This window comes from Balearica regulorum, chromosome 1 (assembly GCF_011004875.1).
Source record: "Balearica regulorum gibbericeps isolate bBalReg1 chromosome 1, bBalReg1.pri, whole genome shotgun sequence".
Taxonomy (NCBI): domain Eukaryota; kingdom Metazoa; phylum Chordata; class Aves; order Gruiformes; family Gruidae; genus Balearica; species Balearica regulorum.
The window spans coordinates 32,615,354-32,641,632 of NC_046184.1; the positions used below are offsets into that span (position 1 = coordinate 32,615,354).

The 26,279-nt window shown below is 40.8% G+C and overlaps 1 protein-coding gene across 2 annotated transcripts in view; it reads left to right on the forward strand.

Annotated features, from left to right (window-relative positions):
• PDZRN4 (PDZ domain containing ring finger 4) overlaps window positions 1-26,279 on the forward strand; it is a 259,791-nt gene that overhangs the window by 146,820 nt on the left and 86,692 nt on the right. The window contains exon 1 of one of the 2 annotated variants that reach the window (XM_075744690.1): window positions 1,934-2,025. The exons of the other annotated variant lie outside the window; for it this stretch is intronic. Within the exon in view, the coding sequence (XP_075600805.1) occupies window positions 1,957-2,025 (69 nt within the window). The 5' untranslated portion in view covers window positions 1,934-1,956. Of the gene's footprint in view, window positions 1-1,933; window positions 2,026-26,279 lie in introns of those variants that run through there. 2 annotated transcript variants of the gene reach the window in all.

Below are 26,279 nucleotides of genomic sequence, written 5' to 3' on the forward strand. Positions count from 1 at the left end.
AATAAAATTGAATCTTGATGTTATGTTTCAGAACAGTGCTGGAAGCTGATACAAGAAGAGCTTGCTCTGTTAATGGTCATTATTTGATTCCTCCTGACTCTGCTCATTTATTAAAAGAAATGAAATTTAATTAAGATTTAGTCTTAACCTATCTGTAATTTACATAAGGTTCTAGCAAACTTTACTAATATGCAGAGTTTGCAGTAATGGTCCAGGTTTTTTTCCTGTAGGTTTCTCTGCTTGGCTTTCATCCCGGCTGTTAGGTAAAATTAAGGCCCAGAAAATCGGATTATTACATCCCAAGGGGCAGGACTGATAAGCAGCACATGATTGTTGATCTGCTTGCTACCCAGTGTTGGTGGTGTTTGAGGTGCTGCTAGATGCAAAGCCAATTTGTTAACAATTAGTGCTCATTAGAATCATTTCCTGTTATCGATTTTAAATGTTTGACAAAGCACTTTTAGGAAATGGCACCAAAAAAAAAAAAAAAAAAAAAAAAAGTAGCTGTATATCAGTGCTTAGCAATTACAACTCTTTAGGGTCTGGTGTCAATCTTAACTAACTGGTTTCATTGGTTTCCAAGTAATTATTTCTGCTTTGGATCCCACCTGCTATCCCCTCCAGATTAAAGATGCTTTGAAACAAGGACATAGTTCTTGATTAGCAGAGTTGCTGAGGAAGGAGCAATAAAACAAAAGCAACTTTTTTATTTTCTGTCTTGGTTAGTCATGGCTCGCGCTTTTTATCTTACACAACTACCAATGGATTACATGATATACAATATAGGGATTAATGTCAGCCTGGAATTAAGTGTGATTTCCATTGGCCTTAACATTTAACATGTGGGTTTAATTTTAAATGCATCCCTGCCTTTATACACACATTGAGAATTGTGGAGCCATTAAAATCTAATTTACAAATGGTAAAATTAGATATAATGACGTGTTATAATAAAAGCTTTGATATCTAGGAGTCCAAGAGGGTATATCTGTTCAGTTTCTTGGAAATTTGGGCTATAATTACTATTAATCTGTTCTACATACCAGAAGAGACTTGAATGCAAGATTATTTAGTAAAAGGGACAGTGTGTGTATATATGTAAAAAGCACCAGATCAGGCACACCTGCATTTCCACATATCCTGGATATCTATGACAAGTTGTTACAGACTCATGCTTTTTACGAGTACGCTGGAATTTTTGGCTAAATTTGGCAGTGTCAAAGGTGAAGCTAGCAGTATAGCCATCTGGGTTAATTTTCTCTCCTTCCTTCTTTGCTTTAAATTTTGAGCAACATCAGCTCAGGTTTCACAAGCACTCTCTTAAAATGCTTACAAATATTTTAAATGTATTCCGTGATCCCTGTTGCACAAGGTGGAGACCTAACATAAGACTTGACTCGTGCCTTTCCCACCCCCACTCATGAATTAGTCTCACAATTACTGTAAAAATTAAGGCGAGTGTGGGTGAAATACGTGAGGCTTAGTCCCTCTAACCTTAATAAACAGAGATGGTATTGACACAAGTGAATTTTGTTTAACCACAGTACATTTGCTTCTTAATTAGTGAATATTCATCTGTCATCAGCAGCAGCTATGACACCCCTCCCCGCTAACACATTCTGTCATAAATAATCAATGAGAGGCTATTAATATTCATGAGTGAGAATCTGTGTAGTCATGTGCACTGATGCAGAGACAGGGGGAGTGTTGCCATGAACTGAGTCGAAACTCTGTGTGTGTATACGTGAGTGTAAGATAGTTAGGGAAAGGGAAGAAGAGCATGCTGCTACACACTGCCCTGCCTTGTGCTTCCAGCTAACAGTGGTGTGCCTGTGTTTCGGGGCTGGAGTGACTGATGAAAAACAGTAGTCAAGTCTGGAGGGTGATTCCCTGTCAGTGCATTTGCCTTTCAGTGCTGGGGAAATTAGAGGCTTTGCTCTTGTGTTGCTTATTAGGATGGGCTGCAATCTCTGCACTTTTCAGAAGAGAGAGGAGCACTACAAACTGCTCTATGAAGTTTCACAGGTGAGTGCAGAGGATATTACCAGCATCTCCAGAGTAAAAATGTGTGTTCTTTACAGAGAGTAAGTAGAGATGCTTTTGTTTTGCTTTGCCTTTTTTTTTTTTCCTTTGCAAAATTGCTAGCTAAGTTGTTGGGGGGGTGTTGGTAATTATTAGTATTTTGGGTGCCTGTTGTTTTCTGCTCGTTTGCCACTCCCCCTTCAGATGACTTCCTGTGGGATTCTTTTAACATTTTTGTGCATCTTCTGCCAAGATGTCAGTCATATAGCAGCAGTCTCACTGAACCGTATCGGTGATGTTTTAAGGAAGCCCTTGGCTTTGGTAATAAGACTGATTTCAGATAAGTTGCACTGCTGCTTCTGAAAGCGTTAAGTCTGTGATCTGTCAGGTATTTCTAAGTTAAGGAACAAAGTTTTTATGGCATGTCTGTGCTGGTCAAGAAGTATGTTAAATTTGCAGATTAATTAATTAAAATTGAAATGATTCTGAAACGTGCTTGTCACCTTTAAACAGGTACTGAGTACAACAGGGTTTCCACGGGTGAGGTGTGCTGCTTGTTCATTCATTGTGTGTGTCTTATTTCTGTTTGCTACTAGACAAAGATCTTAATCCCATCTAGATATTTTGGTGTCTCTTCCAGCATCGTAGCAGTGCGAGTAGCAGTGTAGCAGCGTGCTGCTTACATGTTCCCAGCTCCTTCAGAATAAGATGAGAAAAGACAAAACAAGCACTTACCATAATAGCCCATAATTTTTGCTCAGGTCCTATTGAATCAGTATTTGATTTGCAGCTTTTTGTTTGTTTTTTCCTCTTGGCACAGCAGACCCTCGCATACTAAACTTTAGTGCCTTTCAGCATCTGTTCTCTCCCTGTCTGTAATTTGTCCTGGCTTTGACACATTGCCGTTGACGGAGGCTGAACGCTTGCAGGTTTGGACTGTGCTGCTGCTGACAGGCAGCGTGGAGGAGAAAAAACAGCTCACGGTGTTGGTGGTCTATTGGCACAGCAGCAGCAAAGTGCCCATTGCCGACTGGTTCCCTCCGAGTTCCTCCTGACGTGATTCATTTCACAGTGGGCTAATTACAAAGTGGATTCTCCACACATGAAGCAGCCTCCTCAGTTGTGGTGTTAATGCACATTTTCATGGTAATGTGATCAGAGCCTCATTAGCCAGTTTCCAAAATGATCCTCTGCATTAATTAAATATAAAAATGACTCTTTTTATCACCATAGAGAGGAAGAAGAAGATTAACATTGTTAATTACTACTGGGGGCAATACCTCTGCATCATTTTTTACCACAGAACCAGCAGGCATATTCAAGCCTAAAAGAGTGTCCGTTTGCAGGTAACCTGCCCGTTGCCTTGCCTCGTGAAGACGGTCTCTAGGTGGAACACTTCCCTTTAGTTCAATAGTGAGTTGTAATCCCATCATCATGTTTTCTTACAGCAATAGCACAGGGAAAAGCGTAGCAGCACGTTTCCCTCTCCTCCCTTTCCCCCTCCCCAGCTCTGGATTGCCAAACTGATCTGAAAGTGTAAAATGGAGAGAGTGGAGCAGGTCGGTGTCTGCTTTTCTGTGCCAGGGAATAAGAAATGCAGATTGTGCTATGAAGGGGATTAGACGTTTCTTAAAGGGCTGCATTTGTGTAAGGAAAAAAGAGGCTATGCCTGGTTTAGAGCAAATGTATTTTCAAAGTATTCATTGCGGTAATGTTGCATAGTAATAAATGCTATTGAAATGATCAGCAAACCAAAAGGTGGGTTTTTTAAAGAGATCCTAGGAAAATTCTTCCCTTTATCTGTTATCTTCTCTGCTGTTGAGTTGGAGTGTCTGTGGATGTGAGCAACCAAGGTGCAAAACAAACTAATGCTTTCCCTTTTTTACTCTGGTGTTTGCCAGATAAAATGTAATCCCTGGGAGGATCTGAGCAAGTTTCCTTGGGGAGCTGAAATGCAGTGAGCCTGGTGCTGCATCTTGCGCTGTTAGGGAAATGTCACTGATAAGGTGCAGAAGGAGAGCAGAGAAATGACTTAGTGTGCTCACTGCCAGATCCTGTGTTCATCTGTAAACTCATCCCTATCTTTGTTTCAGTGTGTGCAGGTCAGAGCCCAAAGGATACTGAGCATATTTTTAACCAGGTGCTACAGTCGAGCTCAGGTAGTATCTCGCACCATAACTGCTTCTATGTACAGTACTGATTTGCTGCTATGGGTGGGAGCAGCGGTACAATATGATACATTAAATTAAGCCAAGGCAGGCATTACTACTTGATTTGAAAATCCCTTTTTAACTCTCCAGTTCTGAAATTCCTATACCACAGCCTTGGCTCTTTTATCTGCATGCTTTCTGGAGAGCTTGGGACATGTTAGCCTGTCAGGGACATGAACTGACTGAGGATGAGCTGTGGCTCACTAGCATATGTGGATCAGATAGATTAATTTATATTCATATAAGGAAGCAATCCTAGCTTCATCTCTCACCTTTCCAGTGCTAGGCTACCTGATACTGTGGGTGGTCTGTGCGCTCATGTACTTAAAAATACAGTAAACAAAGGAAAACATGTTTGCAGAGGAAAACCATGCAAGTGCTTACAGTGAGGCATGTTTTCTGCTACTGTTTGTAGTGAGGTCAGATTCAGCACCGGAGAGCTTTTTGTTGTAGAGCTGCTGGGAAATGAAGACATCATTAGAATATGTATAATTCCTCGCTCTTCCCTCCACCCCCTTCCTCCAGGCTTGTTTGCCTTTCCCTGAGATAGCAGTTCAGAGACCATGGAGGTCCTCTCCAAAACCAGCATTTGCTTATGTGATGGAGACTTATGTTTTGATAACTGTGTCTTGCACATGCAGACTGGGATTAAAACAAAAAGATAAATAGTCATGTTTTAAGAATGAAAGCTTTTGAGATACCAGTACGCATTGGTGAAGCACCCTTGTGCTTCTGAGTGCCTCTTCACCTGTCCTCAGGATGTGAGGATGGCTCCGCTTTGCTTCTTGACTTCACCATGAGAAGGTATCAGGCATAGCATCCCCCCCCAAGTCCTCTTATCCATACACCTACTGGTGGAGAAACAGAAGTTGTCTCGATTTGAAATTTATGGCCCTACATGCTACTTTGTGAGGCACTTTATTATTATTTCCTGTGTGCTGTGTAAGCAGGATTGAGCTAATGACTGTGCAGCCAGGAAGTCTACATCAAGTCACTTAGAGAAGGTAGGACCTGGTGTGTGCTCGTGTCCATTAGGAGCAGACCTCTGCCATTCTCAGCTGATTTTCTCTTGCACTGTTGGGATGAAAGAAGTGAGTTTAAGTCATTCATTATCTGCACGATGAGGACTCTTCCCCTTTAGCAGTAAGGATGAGAGAAATATGCCAAGGATTGGAGGGAATGAAACTGGAATCTGATCAATTGTCAGCAGTGGTCTTCAATAGCTGTGTGTGAGACTCAAGAAAATGCAGATTTTTCACAGAATTCTGTGGATATCATGTGGAAATCATTTCTGCTTGCTGGAATTTTTATGCCTTGTTTTCAAAATGTGCAGTTAACCTAAAGAAAAAGAGGGGAGGGAGAGAGAGACCACAGTACTTTTGGAGGTCAACCAAAGACCACTGTAAACTTCTTTTTTGAGTTACATGTTAAGAAGCAGTCCTGGCTCAGGTGAGCTTAGAATTGAAGGGGAGAAAGGAGAAAAGCTAGAAGAGAAAACAAAGGCAATCTGGGATGGCTCAAAAAGTCAGTGGTGGAGCTGGGATTAAAACTAGAAGGTTGCACATTTCTATTTTTCCATTTGACCTGAGATAATAGTAGAGCCTGCCTGCAGCATTTTTAAATCCTCTGAAGACTGATTATGCAGTTTACTTCTCATGTTGGTTTCCATAATTAGCATAAAGTTCATATTTTCACCAGTTTAGACTTCTGGTTTTATGTTCATTTTTATATCCCATGGGCTACTTGAAGTACTGAGTTTTAGTAGTACATCTCCTCAAATTCAAAGGTGTTCACAAGAGAGACATCAAGCCTGCCCAATGAAACAGCAGAGGCACTTCTGTATTTTTCAGGAGATGATGCTTACAGCTGGCATTGGAATAAGGAAGGAAGACTGGGGACCAAGCAGTGTTCTTTGTCACTGGGACCTGCTTTCTCTGGTCTTGATGAAGTTTGGATATATTCAGAGAATTAAATAGACTAGATGATGTGATCCTTGTTTTCTTTCTGAACCAATCTCTAATTACTAATACTCATCTTTGGTACTTACTTCACATGACAGCTCTTCAATGTGTTTGCCATTAGCCCTCATTCTTTTCTGGAGGTATCTGCTGGCAGCTTTTGCATCGCCTTTGTTTGCTGTGTATCAGTGCCACCTCCAAATGCTCCTTATGAATTTCACCACCAATGGGAAAGTACGATCTTGTGCTGCATCAGTACAAACACATTTTTGGGTCCATTTATATCTAACTTGTATTTTTAATAGAAATTCCATGACAGTACACTTTTACCTCTGGAGAATATGAAAGGAGAAAATTCTAAATTTAATTGTCTGTAAATTAGTTGAATTATCTTGAGTTGAATTAAATCAGTAGCAAAAGTAGATCTAGTTTGATCTTACTGCATTTCATAGCTTTTCTTTCTTGCTCCTCTCTTAATGTTTAACCAAAACAATTGAGAACCCCATGATTCTTATTTTTTTCTAAGCAACTCTTCTGACTACTGACTTACCTGTTTGAAAAGTTCAAAAATAAATTTTGAGATGCTGAAGGAGTCAACAAACTTGTAGGATTACTGGTTCCTCTCAGTTTAACTAAACAGTTTTAGAGTTCTGCTCTGTGTAATTCCCCTCAAAGCTGCACTGTCTCATATTAGTAGAGCAATGTATTTATGGTAAAAATATAATGAAGTAAAGCTTGTCATATGTTTCTAGCCATGTCCTAGAAACTTGCTTGGAATTTCCTTAAAGAATCTCTGCTGAACGGAAAAGACTTTAAAAACCGAATTCATAAAAGTTGACTTTTCCTATAGACAAGGAGATTGTCTTTGTGGTTAGCTGGCACAGCTTTCCTGGTTCTTCTGCTTCCTTGCTTATTTTCTTTACATCAGTAATTGAGCCAGCGTTCATCTGTATAACTCATCCCATTGCCATAACATTTCTGCAGGCTGTTCTCAAAAAGAGAAGCCAGTGTTGTGGCATTCCTGACAACTGACCTCTTGCTGCTGGTGGAGGAGCTCATCGTCCCATGCTAGGTGCTGGTCCATGGCTTGGGAGAGCGTTGGGTGCCATCCTCAGAGCCCCGGGCTTAAAAGAGAAGATACGTCTGAAAGGCCACCACTTGTCTGGATTTAGGCTCTCACCACAGAGCTGTCTCTAGGTGTGAAGGCTCCCTGAGGAGTCCTGGAGCACTGCGCCGTGGGGATTTGTGTCTGGGGACATACAGGCTGCTTAAAATAACCAGCCCCGGCCGCCCGAGTGGATGGGGCTGCAGAGAAGACACCTATGCATACGACTAGGCATGTAAGGAAGTTCTCATCTGATTTCCTAAAAACCTAAGCCCATTAACAGGATTTTTGGGATCATTCTTTTGAACGTGACACTTGAATTGTACCTGTTATTTTTGATCTCATGCCAACTACCTTTGATAAAACGCTTATTTTTTTTCTGATAAAATCCAGGAAACTGAAGTGTTGCCACTGACTTCACTAGGGCCAGGCTTTCATTTTCTGCCCTTGTTTACTGTCTTGTAAAAGGCATATAGTTCCTGTGCATACCTCAAGAGGAAGGATAAAGAAAGAGTTGTGAGATAAGAAAGCAGACAATAGTACGTGAGATAAGAATTCAGGGGATAGGTACAACAGAGGCAGCTATAAAAAGCTGTACCGAGATTATATCAGTAATCTGCAGGAATATGCAGTGCCATGAAAAATAAAAAAAAGTGGCTGAGGTACTGAATAGCATGATTTTCTCTGTCATTTTGCTGTTCCTTGCATCTTGAATTTAACAATGGGGATTAAGGATTCTAGTGATCAGAGTGTTATACATTTTTTTAAAGAGCTATCCTTTCTTGAGGCTTGCTTCCTGATGTGATTTGGTATGGATATAATCCTCAAGCCTAAGGCAAGACACATCTTTATGTGAGTCTTACACATCAGTGATGTGATGAAGCCATTCTTGCTACCTTGAGCATTCACAGACTGGTAACAGCTGAAAAAGCATATTTTAGGGGGTTAATATTTCTGTTTTGTGGTTCATTGAAGGGGATGGGCATTAAAATGTCAGCCAAACACTCTGCCAAGTATATGTTAAGAGTTAATTGACAGTAGATTGTTTCACCAGTTTTTCTCTGGAGCTAAGAGCTTAATGGAGACATGTACAGCAGGGCTTGGTGATAACCAGCGGTTCTTCCACCCCTAAGGATTTGGCAAGCTCTCATAAAAATAATGAAAGAAGAAGCTGAAAAATGCTTGGACCTTTGCCTTTAAGGCTGTTTAACTTCAGAGTGTATTTGACCTGTTATTTAAAAGGACATGAGCTTTTTATAATAGTACCTGATTTTTTTTTCCACTCGATAACTTTGAACCCACTGGCTCATTTCAACCATAAAGACTTTCCTGATCTTCTAGGTTCATGCAAATTAGTTTGATGATACTGTTATGTAGATAATTTTTTTCAATTTCCTAGCTTGCAACCATTACCTCAAGATATCAAGACAAAGAATTTAAAAATGTAGATGCAGATTATTCTTTATACCCTTACTTTGTGGTTTTAGTGACGATAGTTACTTGCTATTTTGTGTAATAAGCTTGTCATTTGTTTTACTTTGGTCAATAAGTTTAACAAAAATCAGTCTGTTCAGAGAGGATATTAGATCAGTAACTGTTAACAGATTATCTTTTTTTTTTTTATAATAAGCAGTGGTTCAGAAGGAAGATTTTGCAAATATTTTTATGCCATGGACTGAACCTAGAAATGGAATTGCAGTGTCTTCATGTAATGCACTGTAAACTGTCTCTTATAGTTGTTTGCATTTTGTATTTAAGTTTAAAATATTGGTGTGGACAGGCAGAGGATAGTGCGGCTATTTGGCCATTTCTATATAATAGGATGATGTAAACTTGCATGACCATCACTGTTGTAGTTTTTTTTATTGTTTCACTTTGAGGAAGTTAGGAAATTCTACATATCCTTCTTCTCTCAGGTGGAAAAAATAATTCACTCCTTTTCCTCCAAGAGGAAGGTTGCTTTTTTTTTAACCAACAGGAGCAAACCGTGATAATCAGCAAAGTGAAACAAAGCAAACATTCATTTTCCTTTGTTTTGTGGGCTGATTGTTTACAGTAGCAGTTTATTCCCTAGAGGTTTTGGCCATGAAGTTTGACCTCTGAAACAGCATAAGCACGGTAGAATGAGTGATCTTCCAAACTACCAAGTCATACGTAAAGTTTCTGCGCTTCATGTGTATTAATGTCAGAGTTGAACCTGAGAGGACTCAATCTGCAAAAGCCTGCAAGCATCTTTAATTTGTCTAGATACAACTTAGTTTTTGAGTTCTTCACCCAGCTGGAGATTTTTTTCTGTTCTGTTTCACGTCTCTTAGTATTTGGTGGGGTGGGTGGTTGTTTTTTTTCCCGTAGCTCCTGGAATCATACTGTTCTGAAAAACATTTTTAATGAAAAGTAGCCTCACTCATGATCGGGGGAAAAGTTTTCAAATGTCAATCAGGTTTAGTGTACAGGACTTGGAATGAACTTGAAAGATACATTTAGAAACAGTCCAAATTCTTGAGGGTTTGGTATTCTTCTGCATGTCTAGGGTAGGCATCCTTGTTTAAGAAGTGAGGCTGAGACCCACCCACGTGGAGTGAGCAGCTGTGCGTGGCCCTAAGGAGGAAGAAGATGTTTGACCCCAGACCTTTGGGGCTTGTCCACAGACACCAGTGCCAACAGGAGCCAAGCATTGGTGTGTCAGCATGTCATGGCACGCTTGAGGCCCCAGCTGGTTTCTGGCTAGGACCGCAGGTTCTCCCCCTGCATCTGCAGACACGCCTTCAGGGACCATCTTGCTTGCAAATGTCAGCGCAGCTTCCGTGTCCATGTGTAGCAAACTGGTGGGGCTCCTGGGAAAGATCCACAAACTTACTAGGTGTTCAGCTGCTCTCTGAAGTCAGAAAGATAATTAACTGCAGTGCCAGGACCCCTGTCCTGAGGACCAAGAAGAGCATGGGAATGGGTAAACTTCGCTAAATGCTTATGAGAACTGAACAATTGAAATAATCAGAGAAAAGGATTATCTTTTGTTACCTATGGTATAACAGAACAATTGACTAACCTATTTTATATGTTTGATCGTATTTGTAGTGTGCTTTTTGCATATTACAGTGATGGATTTGCAGGGAAAGCTGCTCAGGGAATAATCATTATTCACGCGTTCGACTTCCTCTTGGCTAGAATGTGAAGTATTCAGATTCCTTCTGATATCCATGGGCATATGAACTGCCAGCTCGAAACAAATTTTAATGGCAAGAAAAGGTGGAAGAAAGGGTCAATTATTAGTTAAAGTTCAGCATTTGGAATGCTTTCTCAGAGGTTGGTGTTACTAAAAGTGGGGGTGGCATCTCTCATTGCTATATGGTTTTATGCTTTTTTTTACTTTATATTTGTCATGTAGTCTACTATTGCAGTGAGAAAGGGCATAGACCCATCAGTTTATAAATGAGGAATTCCAGAAAGTATGGATGGTGTCTAGATTGTTTTTCACTGAGGAATATAATTCCATCAGAATCAAAATGCTTCATAAAAAAAAATAGGTATTTCTCCAAAATGTGGTCTTAGAGGAAAAATACAGAAAAGAATTTCCAGAAATATCTGAGTGTTTATATATCACCACAATGAAATATTTACATTTATTAACTTCTGAAGCATCTTACATTCAATAATTTTTAAAATGGTATTTTATTTAATATAATATGAAATTTGGAACCCAAAAGTGACTCAAGTGTTCTTTTATCTTAAAATGTTTTGCTTTTTCCAGAATTGTGTTACTGTTTGTAAAATCTCAAACCTTCTCCTGGCACGGAATTTCCGTCCTCTCTGGATTTCCCATTCTGAGATATGTGACTTACTGTGGGGAAACTCCTCCCTGTGTATAATCACATTTACCAGTGTACACTTCTTGTGGAGATTTTGTTAGAGAGCAGTCTCATATATTGTGAAAGAGAATGAAGTATATATATGAAAGTAAATATAGCAAGAAGCATTCGTGTAAACAGCTTCCAACAAGGTACTTGTTAGAAAAAAAGAATATACCATCACCTTCACAGTGTATGTTGTGATGCTGGAGAGGGATGTTGCCCTGTTAAAGAGGGTGTGCCAAAAGCTGGCTTTTTGCCTTCTGGATATCGCACATCACTGCATGGGCGATTGAGTTGTGTTGAAGCATAGGGCCTGTTTAGTGTGGCAGTGGGACTTGGAGGTCTGGCTCTAATTCCTTTCCTATATTTGAAGAGGTCCTGGTTTCTCTTTTCCCTTTCTGGGATAAAGTTCTGTATTATTTAAAGCTTTAAAGATTAACTGTAGAGATCTCAGCTAATGGCTAATGAAGAAACCGGAATAGTATTGTCTAATAATGTTGATGGTAAATCACAGTAAGTATCGTAAAATGCTAGATCGATCCCCTTAACAGTTATCAGTAAAGTTATAACACAAGCGGATCGTTGCAGTAGAGTGTAGATCTGCCAACAACTCTGGAGTCCCACGCTTCCTCAAAGTCCAGAAGGGATTTGGTTTGGTTTGTTGGAAAATGTTTTTTTCCTTTGCTGTACACTAAAGGTCAGTTTCGATAGGAATTTTCTCTGTAATTTCCCCAGAATCTCTTCTCAGATAACTAACCTGGCAAGTTGCTTTTTTATTCTTTTATTTTATTTTACAAATTAGAGCCTTTTTTAATGTGGAGCAATTTATAAATATTGATTTATTGGTGTTGCTTTCTTCAGATACTATTAAAAATAGGAGAGGTTTGCTGCTTGTTCAGTAGTGGAGTCCTGTTGCTGTCAATAAGTTCACCATAGATGTAACGTCTCCTCACTCCTATGTGCATAATATATTTCAAATCTTATGTGTGAATCTTACTAAACCATTTAAAATCTTCTTGGTGAAGTAGTTTTAAGTTCCTAATACAGGAGGTTGTTCCCATTTATCTCCAAATGACCTCTTTGTCCCCAGATTTACGTATTTCCTGGAATTAAAAATGTCATTTGGTCATGTTCAGTAGGAGAATGTCTTTGAAAGTCTGACCTGTGGGAACATGATGAATAGTGACAGGGGAAGGATTTTGCCCAGTGAGAATACCAAATCATGTAGCACCGTAGTTTCACTTACTAAATATTGTCCAGGCTTTATTGTTGAACCCTATGCTGCCAGTGTCACTTTGTCAGGATGTTTTCTGTCCTGTGACTAGTAGCTTCAAATGTACTCATCCATCTTCTTGTCCCATTACATTTCATGTGACTGATGTTCTGCACCCATTAAAATTGATGGGAAAGAACAAAGAGAAGAAAAATGTGCCCTTCAACTGATTATGCCTTTGAAAGAGCAAATGAGACTCTACTGCTATCTAGAGTAAATTGAACAGTTATCTCTAACTATATTACTTAACTTTTATTAATCCTTATTAGCAGTAGATCCCTTATTTTGTTATTTTGATACGATATTGAGAGCAGTAAGTTTATGTCAATATTTTCTCCTTTAATTTCATGACGATAAGTGAACATTCAGGCTCTTTTAGATGTATCAGCTGCCTCTGATAATCTTGCCCATGAGATGCTGCTAGCATGCCTGAATACCCTCTCAGGGAAGGATGGAGGTATGTTTTACAAGCCCAGGCCTTTCCTCTGAGGAAGAACCCACAAGACCTTGCACAGCCACAGCTCCTGTGCCCTGGAAGAACACTTGAATGGGATGTCACAAGGTTCTCCTCAGTGATAAGTGCTTGTTCACCTTACGCTAAGATCTTCAGGGCAATTAATGGGAGACTAGAAATACAAAAGCCTTTGTATTTGTGTTGGCTTTATCTTTATTTCATGGATACAGAAGGCTTCCTGAAGCGCTAGTCCAGTGTTTCAGAGTTAGATGAGGGCCATTAGCCAGCTGAATGGAGAGGAGAGATGTCATATTTACCGACAACCAAAGATAAAACACAGAGGAAAAGCTAAACTGAAGGCTCATGAGTGATCAGTATGTCTGATTATTTATAGCTTACATGACAGCCTTCTCAATACAGCAGCCAAGCATTCTTTCCCAGCTGTGCATGTGTCCTGCTAAACCGTGTCAGCATGGTAATGAGACTGACTTTTTTTTTTTCTTCAAATGTGGGCTTTGGCCATGCCCAAAAAATGCAACGTAATGGGCCCCTTTAGGCTCCCTGATGTTCTTGTAGAGACTTCAGCAAGTGCTGAATGCAGCTGTTCACTTCCCTAGTGGTAGTCCTATGCATTAAAGTTTTATTTCCAGGCAAAGTTCAAATGTGTTTTGGATTTGTAAAACTCTATGGCAGGAATTTGGGTTTCTTAGACTTTGCCTTGAAATTAATGTTTTGTCTTGGCAATTCAGGCTTGGTTGGTGTGCTCTATCTGAAGTTCCCAAAGGCTTGGGGGCTGGGAAATGTCTGCAGAGAGCTCTGAGTCTTGAGAGATTATTTCCTACACTATTATCTATAATTATTTGAGATTGCTGATAGGCTTTAAGGCCTGTCGCTTTGTCCAACATTTTTCTCAGGCTGGAGATGGTGTATTTATGAAGTGGATAATATTCTCATGTTGGCAGTAGTTCACTTGGGTTATTATTTATCCGTATTTTAAAGACAATTGTTCACATCTATTATTTGTGAAGAGGAGCTTGATTAAGACTAAAATAGGCAAATAGGGCTTTAAGAACCTTAATTTAGTAATTTCGCTATGAACTCCCCTGCTCTCTTTAGTTGTGTGCTTGACCTCCAGCTGAGAGTGGATTCATTATTTTAAAGGAACACTTACAGATAATTAACTCCTGAAATGAGTGGAAGTTAGGCAAAAATGCAATGAATCTTATGCAGGACAGCTCTGGACTATTCAAGCACATCATCACCCTTAACGTAAGAGGCACTTGAACAAGTAACCCCAGGGTAAGCAGGGGCTTGTGCAGGGCTATATTGCCAATCTTTTCCTCTGTGCTGAAATGACTTGGGGAGAAGGGACTGGTGGCAGAATGCACCCATTCTTTTCTTTAGGACAAAAATGTGCAACAGATAGCTGATGCTTTGAAATTTGCACCCCTGTAATGGTAGTTCTTTTCCATGCATATGTCTTCAGTGGGATATGAAAAAGGTGGGAGGTGGGATAGAAATCTCAGCTTACCCTTCTGGATTGCGATGACTGCAGCAGCTGCTGGGAATAGGTCCCAACAAATAAATCCTGTTGCCAAGCAAAACCACTTCTTAGCACTATGCAGAAAGGTCATCATTCAAATAATAGTGCTGTTCAATTTCTAGCATGACTTGAGAAGGGATAGGTCTCAGCCTCCCACCTCTCCATGCTTCAGAAGACTTTAGTTTGGAGCTACTCTAAGCCTTGGATTGCAGACTTTCAGAAAAGCTGTTGTTCCCATGTTTTTTGTTTGGAAGACACTGAGAATTGCTTAGCTTTTTGTTCTAGCGAGGAAAATCTTAATGCAAGAGGAGGGATGAGAAAATTGGATTTCCTTTTATTGCACAGGAACACTGTACAACACTGACAGAATATTTACTCCTGTCTCTTTCTTCTAATTTGATTCTCTGACTACCATATCAATCTTTGTTCATTGGTGAAACAAAATTATAAAATATCATAGGTGTGCTGCTTGTACCTCAGCAACAACTAAAAGATGGGAAAGAATGAAAGATTTGAGCCATTCCAGGAGATTTATTTGCAAATTCATCCACAATGAAATGTGCCAGGTGTACAAAGTGTTGAGACATGGCTCCTCAAGTAATTTCAACCAAAAGGTTTCTTTTTTACTTCCTCCAGTGGGAGATTTCATATGTACGGTATGGATGCGTTCAATACTAGTAAGTATTGAATTCTGATTGACTAGCATTCTTTCCACTCCACAGCACAAGTATAGTCATTTGAATAATACGAATTGCACTGGCATTACTAATATGTACAGCAATGTGGGGTAAAACTTCACTACCTGCAGTTAAAACACCGTGAATATTGTTCCTGTGGTAGGCTGGTTTTTTCTAGTGGTCTGTTATATCTTTTACCTTGCTATTAAAGAAGCGAATACAGTTTTGTACCAGGGAGCTTCTCCTTGCCTCCCCATACCGGCAGGGTTTTTGTTGAGCCCGTGCAGAAGGAAGAAGGATCGCTCTGGCTTCTGCTGAGCAGGATGTGCCACCAGTTGCGGCAACACCACAGCGGTCTCACAGCTTCTCTCATGGGATCTGAGGGTGATCCGTAAGTGAGCTAATCTCACGGTCGTATCTGTAGAACAGGGCTCTATCGGTCCCTTTCCAGGTAGGTAACTGTAGGCAGGGTGAAGTTAAAGATCCATGGCCAAAGTTCGAGGTGCTGTCAGATATTTTTCCCTTTATTGTTTCACGCATCTGTAGAAGTGTGCTTATGGAAACAAATATGCAGAATTCAACCTTTCAGTAAGAACGCTTTTATGCTATAAGCATAGTGGAGATTTGTATTTACAGCAGGAAAAGGTTGTGCTTCCTATAGATCGGCATTACGTTGGGCCCGCTTGGAGAACAGAGGCAAAATTCATCTCTGGAGAGTATTTTCCTAGCATGCTGCTGGAAGCACAAGGTACTATTTGTTCCCTATTCTTAGAAACAGGCCTGTAGTTTTTAATCAATTTAGCATTCACCTGACACACTAAGATCTTTGTTAAGTGCATTATAGGCTGTGTAAATAAATTAGGGAGAAAATAGTCTATTAGGGATAATCCACTGACTGAAATTACAGGGCAGCATTTTTGGTAGGACTTCTGTGAAAGTAAATTCATGGGAAATACTTCAAATCTCTCTGTGAGGAGAGCGCTAATTTATATTTCATTCACAAACAGCTTCTAGAAAATACTGCGTGACGCAGATAAATAAAGTCGTCAGAATAAGATGATGCTAAAAATGCATAAATATGTTTACACTTGCGAGTGGCAAATGTTACAGCTTTCAGAGCTGAGAGTATATTCAGGAATATTGTCCATATGCCTCTATTGGCTGACAAAGTAATGCAGCTTGCATTACTCTAAATGAACATTCAGAGATTGGAAACTTGCCGTTGTTTGAGAATTTAGACCTTACTTGCACCTGTCTACAGAGTATAAACTTCTGATTATCCTTCACAAATGTTTTAGCTCTAAGGAGCATTTTCTTAAATTACGGATACTTAGCTGTTTCCACAGTTGCAGCTAAGTAGTTGCAATGACTTGGATAGTATGGAAATAACAGTGTTAGATTTTCTTCATTTTTGTGAACTGTTATAAAAACCCCCTAAAGCTTAGAGTTGTGGCTGTTTATCCAAGAGTATAAATCATTTTACAGAGCAGGAAAGTTCAATTAAATACTACTTTTTACGCCCTGCTATATGTAACTGATTGATACCGGAGAACTGAGAAAGCAAAGCCCTTCATCACCTATATCCAGGAATGTGGAGAGAATACTCATTAAATTAACATTAGCTTAAGAAAAATGAAACTTCCAAGCCAATTACAGTTTACTGTTTAGACTGAAACAAAAAAAAATGACCTTTGTTACAGAATATGTGACTTGAACAGGCAGTTCCATATAAAATCGAGAAGTTGCAAATGTCCTGCACTTGAGTGATGGTGTGCGTGTGATCTTAGTTCTGCTTCATTAGCCCCTAGTGAATGAGTGGTAAATTTTTCCTATTTATACATCTTCTGTCAGGGGATCATAAACATAGCCTGACTAGTGCCTGTTTTCACTGTAGCAATTTAATTTTTTTTTTTTTTTTTTTTTTTTTGCAGCTTTGATGAATAGTTTATATCCCACTTGAATAAATTTTTCTTCTTTTCAAATATTCAGATAGGTATTAGCAGTGGTTAATTATGCACTCAGTACCTTTTGTAATAGAACTATCTGTCATTATGGCAAGCTTTTATGTTGTATTTGAGGGATTCAGTCTTCTCAGTAAAATATTGCTTTTGCAGGATGCATGGGAACGATCAATTTTATTTTCTGCTGATTTGATAATTTTCTATAAAAATTTAATCTTCTGTGCTATGGAGTTTGTGGCCAATTGAAAGATTTTTCCCTCTGCTAATAGAATATCTAATGCTTCAGCTTTTTAGTTCCCATTTCTGTAAGTACGCCTTTAGATTTTTCTGCACTATGATACATTTACAACTGCTTTTATGGGTAAGAAATGTGTAGCTAGGTTATGTTTTCTGTGTCATTCACTAATTCAGCATCCCAGGAATATAAACGACATTTCCTTTCTTGTAGATGTTTCACCACCGGTGATGTTTTGTGTAGAATGTACTGTTAGTTAAGCCATTGGACATTCTACAGACACGATGAGTATTGTATAGGTTGATGAGGAGTTTGGTTTGCTCAATCTTTTTTATACAGATGCAAATTATGTTGTTGATCTTGGATACAGTAAGTTCCATGTGATACTCTACCTCTGTATTGTTGATTTTCTTGCTTTCAGGTTTTTGTCCAGGAGTTTCAAAGGCCCAATCAAGAGTTAGATATGTGTCACAACTGAATTCAAGCAGCTTCGGCAATTTTCTTAGGGTTCTGTAACAGTCCTAAAACCTGTTAGGTTTTAACAAGTCTAAGTGGAAAGTGGTATCTTTGAGATACACCTGAGCAAGCTTTCCCAAAATGCTCGGCCAGTCCTATCGCAGCACAACCACCTGTAGGGATGAAGCATGTTACGTCTCCAGCTCCTGGCAGCTGATTGAAGGTGCCAGCAGGCATTTGGCACTTTTCTCTGATAATGGTCTATCAGTCCTAGACAAAGTGCATGAAAAATTGTCTAAGCTTTGGATGGCTTTATACTCAGTGGTGAATTTTGCATGATTGGAATAAGATGAGGGAGGGAAAGGAAAGAAACTTTGTAAATGATGGTTACTAAAATTACATAGCAGAGCTAACGCAGGCATGACTTAAGGGTTATCTTCTTTTATTATTATTGTAAATGCCTGGATTATATGCTATGGATAAGTTTAACAGAAGTCAGTATAAAACATCAATACGTTAATAATTTTAATTACCCATTGATGAGCACTCTGTCCACCACTGCAAAACAAATTGAATATTCAGGAAGGTGAGCAGGCTCATGAAAATTGGAGAGAACAGATGACCAGAAGTATGAGAGTTTCCAATGAATACTGTCTCGTGGTGTTAAATATCTGTTATTTTCTTTGTCACACTGATGAATTCCTAGTATTCTGTTCCTCTTTCAGCCTTTGACTTCTACAAATCTTTATGTACTCTCTTTGTTCCAAAAAAGATTTACAGGAACCTTACATTTGGTTCATAAAGTATCTATAGGTACATAGGTACATTGCACAGGGCATGTAATAGTACTGCTCCAGGTCTATTACCCTAACCATAGTATCAAAGTATCTATCAGTCTAATGGAGTAGTCTTGATCTGACACAAGGAAGGAAAAGAAAAAAGGTATACAAAACAGTTTTGCTCAAGGTCACACAAGAGTGCCAAGAACCGTAAATTAGGGCTTCCACCCTGTTAAACCCTTTTTTCTTTCTTCCCCTCCCCCCCCTCAAAAAAAAACCAAAACAACAAAACAAAAAACAACTCTGCTGAAGATAAACAGAAACAATACGGTTGGTGTTGTTTGGGGATTATGCCTCGTGATGTTAGAGCAGTTCTTTGGGTAGAGGAAATGTCTCTTGCTTATGTTTTCATGGAAGGATAGGTACATGTGTAAAAATAATTATGCTTGGATCAGCATATTTGCAGGTTAACAATCAACTGCTGATTATCTGCTGATTCTTGCAAAACAGAAAATCTGTTCTTATACAAACATTAATTATGGAATATCTGACAGAATCATTCCAAACTGGTTTAATTATACACAGTTTTTATACCCTGTTTAATTGCATTTTACACTGAAGAAAGATCCAGACCAGTCCTCTTACTAAAGCTCTTTTTACATCTTTACATTTGCTTTAGAGGTTAAACTGACTGGATTGTCCTGGATGCTTCGCTGTCATGGTAGACAATTTTTTGAGCAGGTCCCCAACCTCTATTAATTAACATATTGGGATGAGCCTCCTGTATCACATCAAATGGACTGCATCTATCGCTTCAAATAAAATTGGTGTGTGGCAGTTATTGATGGGGCCTCAACCATCCTGGTTTTATTAAGGCCATTTTTACACCTAGGTTACAAGCTAACAGTGCCATTATCTCTCCCCAAAATCCCTTGGCAGTTAGTACCGCCAGCAGCGGTAGAAATTACAGAGGGATTAATCTCTGGCTCCAGCCCCCAAAAGCTTTTCTCCGGAGGTACAGAATGATATGTTGAACTGTGTTAAGCACTGAAAGATTTAATGAAAAAAAAGCCCTGAGTGCCTGCCTGCATCAGAGTAGGCGTCTGTCCCTTTCGAAACTTGTCAATACCGTTTTCTGTCTGTGCAGGCCTGCTGGGCTGCTGAGATATGCACCATGGCTTGGACGGTTTTGTCGCGGTAGTTGTTTTTAGAATCCGGTCCCTGCAGAAGGTTGGTGGGAGCAGTCAATTTCAGAGGAAAATGAGGAGATGGGGTAGAAGAAGGAGGGAATTACAGATCTCTTGAGAGTCCCTTTCATTGCAAATCATTCTTCCAGCTGTGGGAGAGGGTCTGGCGCGGTGAGCGGAGCAGGGGGAGACGGATCCCGTGGATGAGGACAAAGAGCGGTGCTGGGCACAAAGGGGTGAGGGAGAGGAGAGGGGACGCGGTGACTTGGCAGGTCACTGCCGCGGCGCCCTGCTCTGCCTGATAAGGGTGGCTTCTACAGCGGGGATGCTGCCGCCGACACACCTCCGTGCGCACTGCCGAGGCACCAGGGTTTGGGGAAGGGAACGATAAGGAACACAATGAATAACTAACAAAGCTCATTTGATGAATGCAGTCATTTGCATTACAGTGCCAAATAGCTTTGCTCCTGGTGGCTGAGTGTCATACGCAGCTACAAATATTATTAGTATCGTTTCAATGACATCTAAGGGTGACGGTAGACTGTAAGACGGGAGAGGCTGTTAGGAAGTTTCAAATTTTGTGGAAGAATAGGAAGCCTAGCGAATAGTGAGCTGAGCATCCCCCCGCTTTTGTTTGGTTTAGGGAAGTTATGGTAGGATTGCTAAAATAGGCTTGAGCTTTGGAAAGTGTGTACAAGTGAAGGAGATATATGAGACAGAACCAACATCACAGTATATATCATGCCTTCTTGTTTGCATTTTGTGACTTTTTTCAAATGCCAAAGAAAATGCATGGTAATCAGTGATAGCTTCTATGCATAGGTAATGCCTGCGGGTGCAGCACCTACATATCAGCAGAGCAATCCTCGTGACATCCTGGAAGATGCAGTATAAAATGTTAGCACCAATCACAGATTTCCTTGTGGCTGTTTTTTGTTTTGTTTTCACTTTCATTCACTATGTTTTCCAGTGCAATATAAATGGATGCACTTTGTGCTATCTTTTGTTCTTCATGCCTCATTCCCCTGGAAAATAATCTGTTACTTTTAATGACAGAGAGAGATCATACAGGTAAAGCGTATTTCAATCTTTAGCCTAGCACAAGCAAATAATATAAAAATCCATGACCCAAAGACAACTGCAGGCTTCAGCTTCAACTCAAGTTATGATCTACCACCAGATCCCTGACCTGTGTCATCTGCTTTTGCAATGCGAAAAACCACAGGACATACAGAACTTGCACAATATATCTGACTGTTAGTTGCAGAATTAGCATCCATTTACTATGCATTGGTCTTGATCCTCAGACACAGAAGCCAAGAACAGCCTTGATTTAATAAATAACCTTTGCCTTCTTCAGTGGCCCTTTTCCTACCTAGTGTTTATTTCCCTGGACATTTCTCCTTGGCCATTAAGTGGCCTGAATTTATGCGTATTGCACTTTTTATGTGTCTGTGGTTCATATATGTTTATATGCCCTGTATTTCCACTAGCTAATAATAGTTAGTGACAATATAGAAAATATATGTGCTAAGTGTTAGAAGGTGGGAAGGTGGTAAATATTAGCAAAGCACCTGTATAACTCTTATAAGAGGGCTTTAACCTCTTCTTCTGTTTTGGGTACTTCCTTGCTAGAATATTTCTGAAAAATTACAAGGAGAGTCAATGGAAGTTGAAAGACAAGAAAAGCCAGACTTGAAGAGAGCTAAAAAGCATGAAGAGCCTCAAACCTAAGAAGTTTGGGGGTTCATCATTCCTAAGAAAACCAGTGATTATGGACAGTTCCCAGCAGCGTGTGGGACAGGAACGTGTTTGCACAGCCTGATGAAATTGCCAAGGTTTGCATTAGCAAGGGCCCCATCAGGCTGTGGGCAACCTACAGCAATGACCAATCCTTCACTGACTGGGGAATCAACGTAATCTTAGCATTTTCTGCTTCAGGTTTTACTGTTGTATGGTTGTGTTTTGTTATTGCTGCTAGAAAAGTTAGTTATTAGTTGTGGTGGGTTGACTCTGGCTGGGGGCCAGGTGCCCACCAGAGCTGCTCTATCACTCCCCTCCTTCACTAAACAGGGGAGAAAAGGTATAACGAAAAGCTTGTGGGTTGAGATAAGGACAGGGAGAGATCACTCACTAATTATCGTCACAAGCTAAACAGACCGAATTTAGAGAGGGAATTCATCTAATTTATTACTAAGCAAAACAGAGTAGAGGAATGAGAAATAAAACCAAATCTTAAAACACCTCCCCCCACCCCTCCCATCTTCCTGGGCTCAACTTCACTCCCGGCTTCAACCTCCGCCCCCCCCCAGCAGCACAGGGGGACGGGGAATGGGGATTACGGTCAGTTCATCACACGTTGTTTCTGCCGCTTCTTCATCCTCAGGGGGAGGACTCCTCTTAATCGTTCCCCTGCTCCAGCGTGGGGTCCCTCTCACGGGAGACAGTCCTTCACGAACTTCTCCAACGTGGTCTCCTCCACGGGGTGCAGACCTTCAGGAGCAAACTGCTCCAGCGTGGGTCCCCCACAGGGTCACAAGTCCTGCCAGCAAACCTGCTCTGGCATGGGCTCCTCTCTCCACGGGGCCACAGGTCCTGCCAGGAGCTTGCTCCAGCGTGGGCTTCCCATGGGGCCACAGCCTCCTTCAGGTGCCTCCACCTGCTCCGGCGTGGGGTCCTCCACGGTCTGCAGGTGGAATCTCTCCACCCCCTCATCCTTCCTCCATGGGCTGCAGGGGGACAGCCTGCTTCACCATGGTCTTCACCACGGGCTGCAGGGGAATCTCTGCTCCGGCGCCTGGAGCACCTCCTCCCCCTCCTTCTGCATTGACCTTGGTGTCTGCAGAGTTTCTTACATCTTCTCACTCCTCTCTCCGGCTGCAAAAGCTCTCCCTAACTGTTTTTTTTCCCTTCTTAAATATGTTATCACAGAGGTGCTGATTGGCTTGGCCTTGGCCAGCGGCGGGTCCGTCTTGGAGCCGGCTGGCATTGGCTCTGTCAGACACAGGGGAAGCTTCTAGCAGCTTCTCACAGAAGCCACCCCTGTAGCCCCCCAGTACCAAAACCTTGCCACGCAAACCCAACACATTAATTTTCTCCACTTTTCTTGCAGTTGTGAAATAAAGATACAGAAGAGCAAGGGTGGTTTTTTGTTTGGGGTTTTTTTTTTGTTGGGTTGGGGTTTTTTTCAGTGAGCACGTAGATTATGTTTTGGATGTTCACATAATGTGCATAAGATATGATCTGAATCCAAGCTGAATCAGTTTTGAAGTTTGGTAGGTATTTGATCAACCCATAGAAACACTTAAAGAAGGAGGTTATTGCTCTAGAATTTCAGTATCTTTTAAAGGAAATCAGAAGCCTCTGTAAGAAAGCAGAATATGCTGTAAGGCAGTGTCTTGTTATACTGGTATACCTTCAGATTTTTGCAAGTGCATCTTGCATATTCTTTCATTGTAGTGACTCTCCCAATCCCAACTGGGAGCACAGTAAGGAAATAATAACAAAGCAACCAGAGAAATCTGAGCTATCCCAATCCTTTAAGAAACCTTTTGGCTTTGACATAGTTCAGCAAAAGGTTCGTGCATTAGTAGGAAGTATTTTGGTTAAAACCTGACTTCACAATTTCTGTTTCCAGAAGTAATAAAAGGAAGTTCTTAATTGACAAAACATTTTCCCCACTGACGTACTGATTTTCCAATCCATTGTGGTGTCAGAGGATTATTGGCTGGAGTCTGAGGAGCCTGACTTCCAGTTGCCATTATTCATGTGAGCTGTGACACGGGCTATGTTTTCTGCTTTTCAAAGCCTGGAGTGCATGGAGATTTATTTCCAATTAAATAAATACAATTATGCGTGATTTCTGAAAGTGTTCAGACGTAGAAAGTTTGGCCTCAAAGAGGAAGGAGTATTTATTTAAATTATTAATGGCTGGATAGGATCAACTCATTTATCTGAAGAGGCTTAACCTGCTGGTAAGCTGGCTGGGGAGGAAGTTCCAGTTGTATAATGGTTCAGTGCAATGAGGCTGCAATTCCTGACAGAGCCTCCTGCTGTCACCAAAATGTGAATGTAACTATAACAACCTAACAAAGCTGTGAGATTATATCTGAACAGCACGTCACCTCTTTCCTTCCATTTCCCTAACTTACTGCTGGCTTTACTGGGACTCTCCTAGAGCTTAAAATGCTTAATGCATAGAGGCAGTTTTTCATTTTGGAGATTTGTTGAGTGATAACTGGTTTACAGTATTTTTGCGAATAAAAGATCATTCTTACAGTTTTCCAAGGTCCTCTGCTTCTGGGGGATAATCCATTGCCGCTACCTTCAGTTTTCATTCTCACCTCCGTGTGAATGTCCTTTTGTAGTTTAGTCTATTGCGAGTGTCAAACCAAAATTGAGGCATTCTTGCTTATTAATATATTATGAATACACTACACTGCCAACAGAGCTTAATCTCTCACGCTGACTCCTAGTCATCTTTCAGAAGCGTACAGAAAGCGAAAATGGGCCACTTGAAACATTTTAACCTGATTGGAAAAAATCTTTTTTCTCCTTATCATTGCAGCTCCCTGGTTAAAATTGTGTAGACTGCTGAGCTGAATATGGAAGCACAAAGTGGTGTTCAGATGACCACCCGTCACTTCGTGCTTATTGATAAGCTTTGAACGAGAATGCTGTGTGACTGACAGATGCAAAGCAGCACATGCTCTGCTTTAAATTTGGCGTTGTCAAAATAGTAGAGTACACTTGGAGCAAGCCCGTTATTGCTAAGGATATGCAGCATGGCTCAGTGTGTAAAGCTTCATAATTTATGTGAGGGGGAAAACAGGGGAAGGAGAAAGAGAATAAATATGCAAGTGACTGAGAATTATATGGCTGAAGTTGCATCTAAGGGTTGGCATGAAAGTGAAGCTCAAGAACTTTGTTATCCTTGGGGACAGGAGAGGTCTGTTTTTAAAGGTACATATAGGAGTATCTCTTCTCCATGCCTGTGAAGGGTGAGACAATAAATAACGTGCTTAAACCGCAGCAATATGTTTGTGTTTGAGTCCAAGAAAAACCTTAGAAGAGTAAGAAGGATGGCTTGGAGTTGCTAGTAAGCTTCCGTTAGTAGCAGGTTTTGAGAACAGATTAAATAAACTCCTCTCAGGTAAATCCTTGAGACAGGGGTGGATTAGGTAATCATCTGAGGTCTGTCTAGGCCTATTTTTCAGTAATTTTACATCGTGTGTGTGTGTGCTGTGCTCATGCGTATGTGTGAGGAAGGAGAAAAAGGAGAGATGATGATTTTTTTTACTTCATAAGGAACTTGAAAAGCATCTCTCCGTTCTCTGATCCCTTTCTGCATATATTATAGGAGCAAAGGAAAAAATCGACAGTTTTTTAAATTTTAGTGATAGCTGTATCCTCATTTCTTATCCTGCAAAGCAGCATATAAGTGTGATGAAAAGTGCAGTGTAGCATCACTTGGAGGTAGAATGGGAATTGGAAAGTAGTAAATATATGGCTTCATTTATATGGTTATGCTTATACAGCCTGCGCAGCAAAGTCTTCTGATAGGGCAGAACTTGAGGACTCTGGCTTTTGTCTGACCGAACTGCTCATGGCCTAGAGCCAGTGATAGGCAGGGGGATGACCGAGCCCCAGACAGTCCCATCCCACGGCCCTGTGATCTCCTGTCCAGCTGCAGCCAGACGTGGCAGTGAGCTCCTCGGGCAGGGAACGCTGCCCTGCCCTGGGTGCATGGGTGCAGTGTGCTTTGGTTGCCCTCCTCGCCGCTCACCCAGAAGCATCTGCCCACCATCCGAGGCAGTGAATAAACATGTTAGCATCTACGTGATCTCCATACGTTTCCCGTCTGAAACCTGGATGAGGGCATCTGGCCCTAAGGTTTCTGTGTCAGGATGATCCTACTCATTGAACCATGAGCAGTGTGTTGTTAAAGAGTTGGTTTGTCACAAAAGAGGGATCTCAGTTAATTATTTTACAGCCGTTGTAATCCATCGGTGGTCTGTATTACCTTAGGGATAGAATCCATTAAAAAGGTTGTACATTTAAGTAGGACTCTTCTCCCTGACAGTGGACCTTAGCTATGACGTTTCTGTGATTACTGTGCAGCTGTAAAATACTATTTTTATGTAGCAGCTGTGTCCTAGTTTTTGGCTAGGATAGAGTTAATTTTCACAAGAAGCTGGGAGGGGACACAGCCAAGATAGCTGACCCAAACTGGCCAAAGGCATATTCCATACCATGACACCATGCTCATTTTATAAGGAGGGAGCTGGCTGGGGAGGAGGGATCTCTGTTCGGGGACAGGCTGGGCATCAGGTTCTGGGTGGTGAACAAATTGCATTGTGTATGACCTGCTTTGTATATTCTGTTATTAGTATTGTTGTTGTTACTTTCTTCTTTCTTTGATGTCCTAGTAAATTGTCCTTATCCCAACCCACAAGTTTTACTTTTTTCTTCCGATTCTCCTCCCCATCCCACCAGGGGAAGGGAAGGGGTGAGTAAGTGGCCACGTGGTGCTCCACTGCCAGCTGGAGCTGAACCATGACAGTCCTTTTTG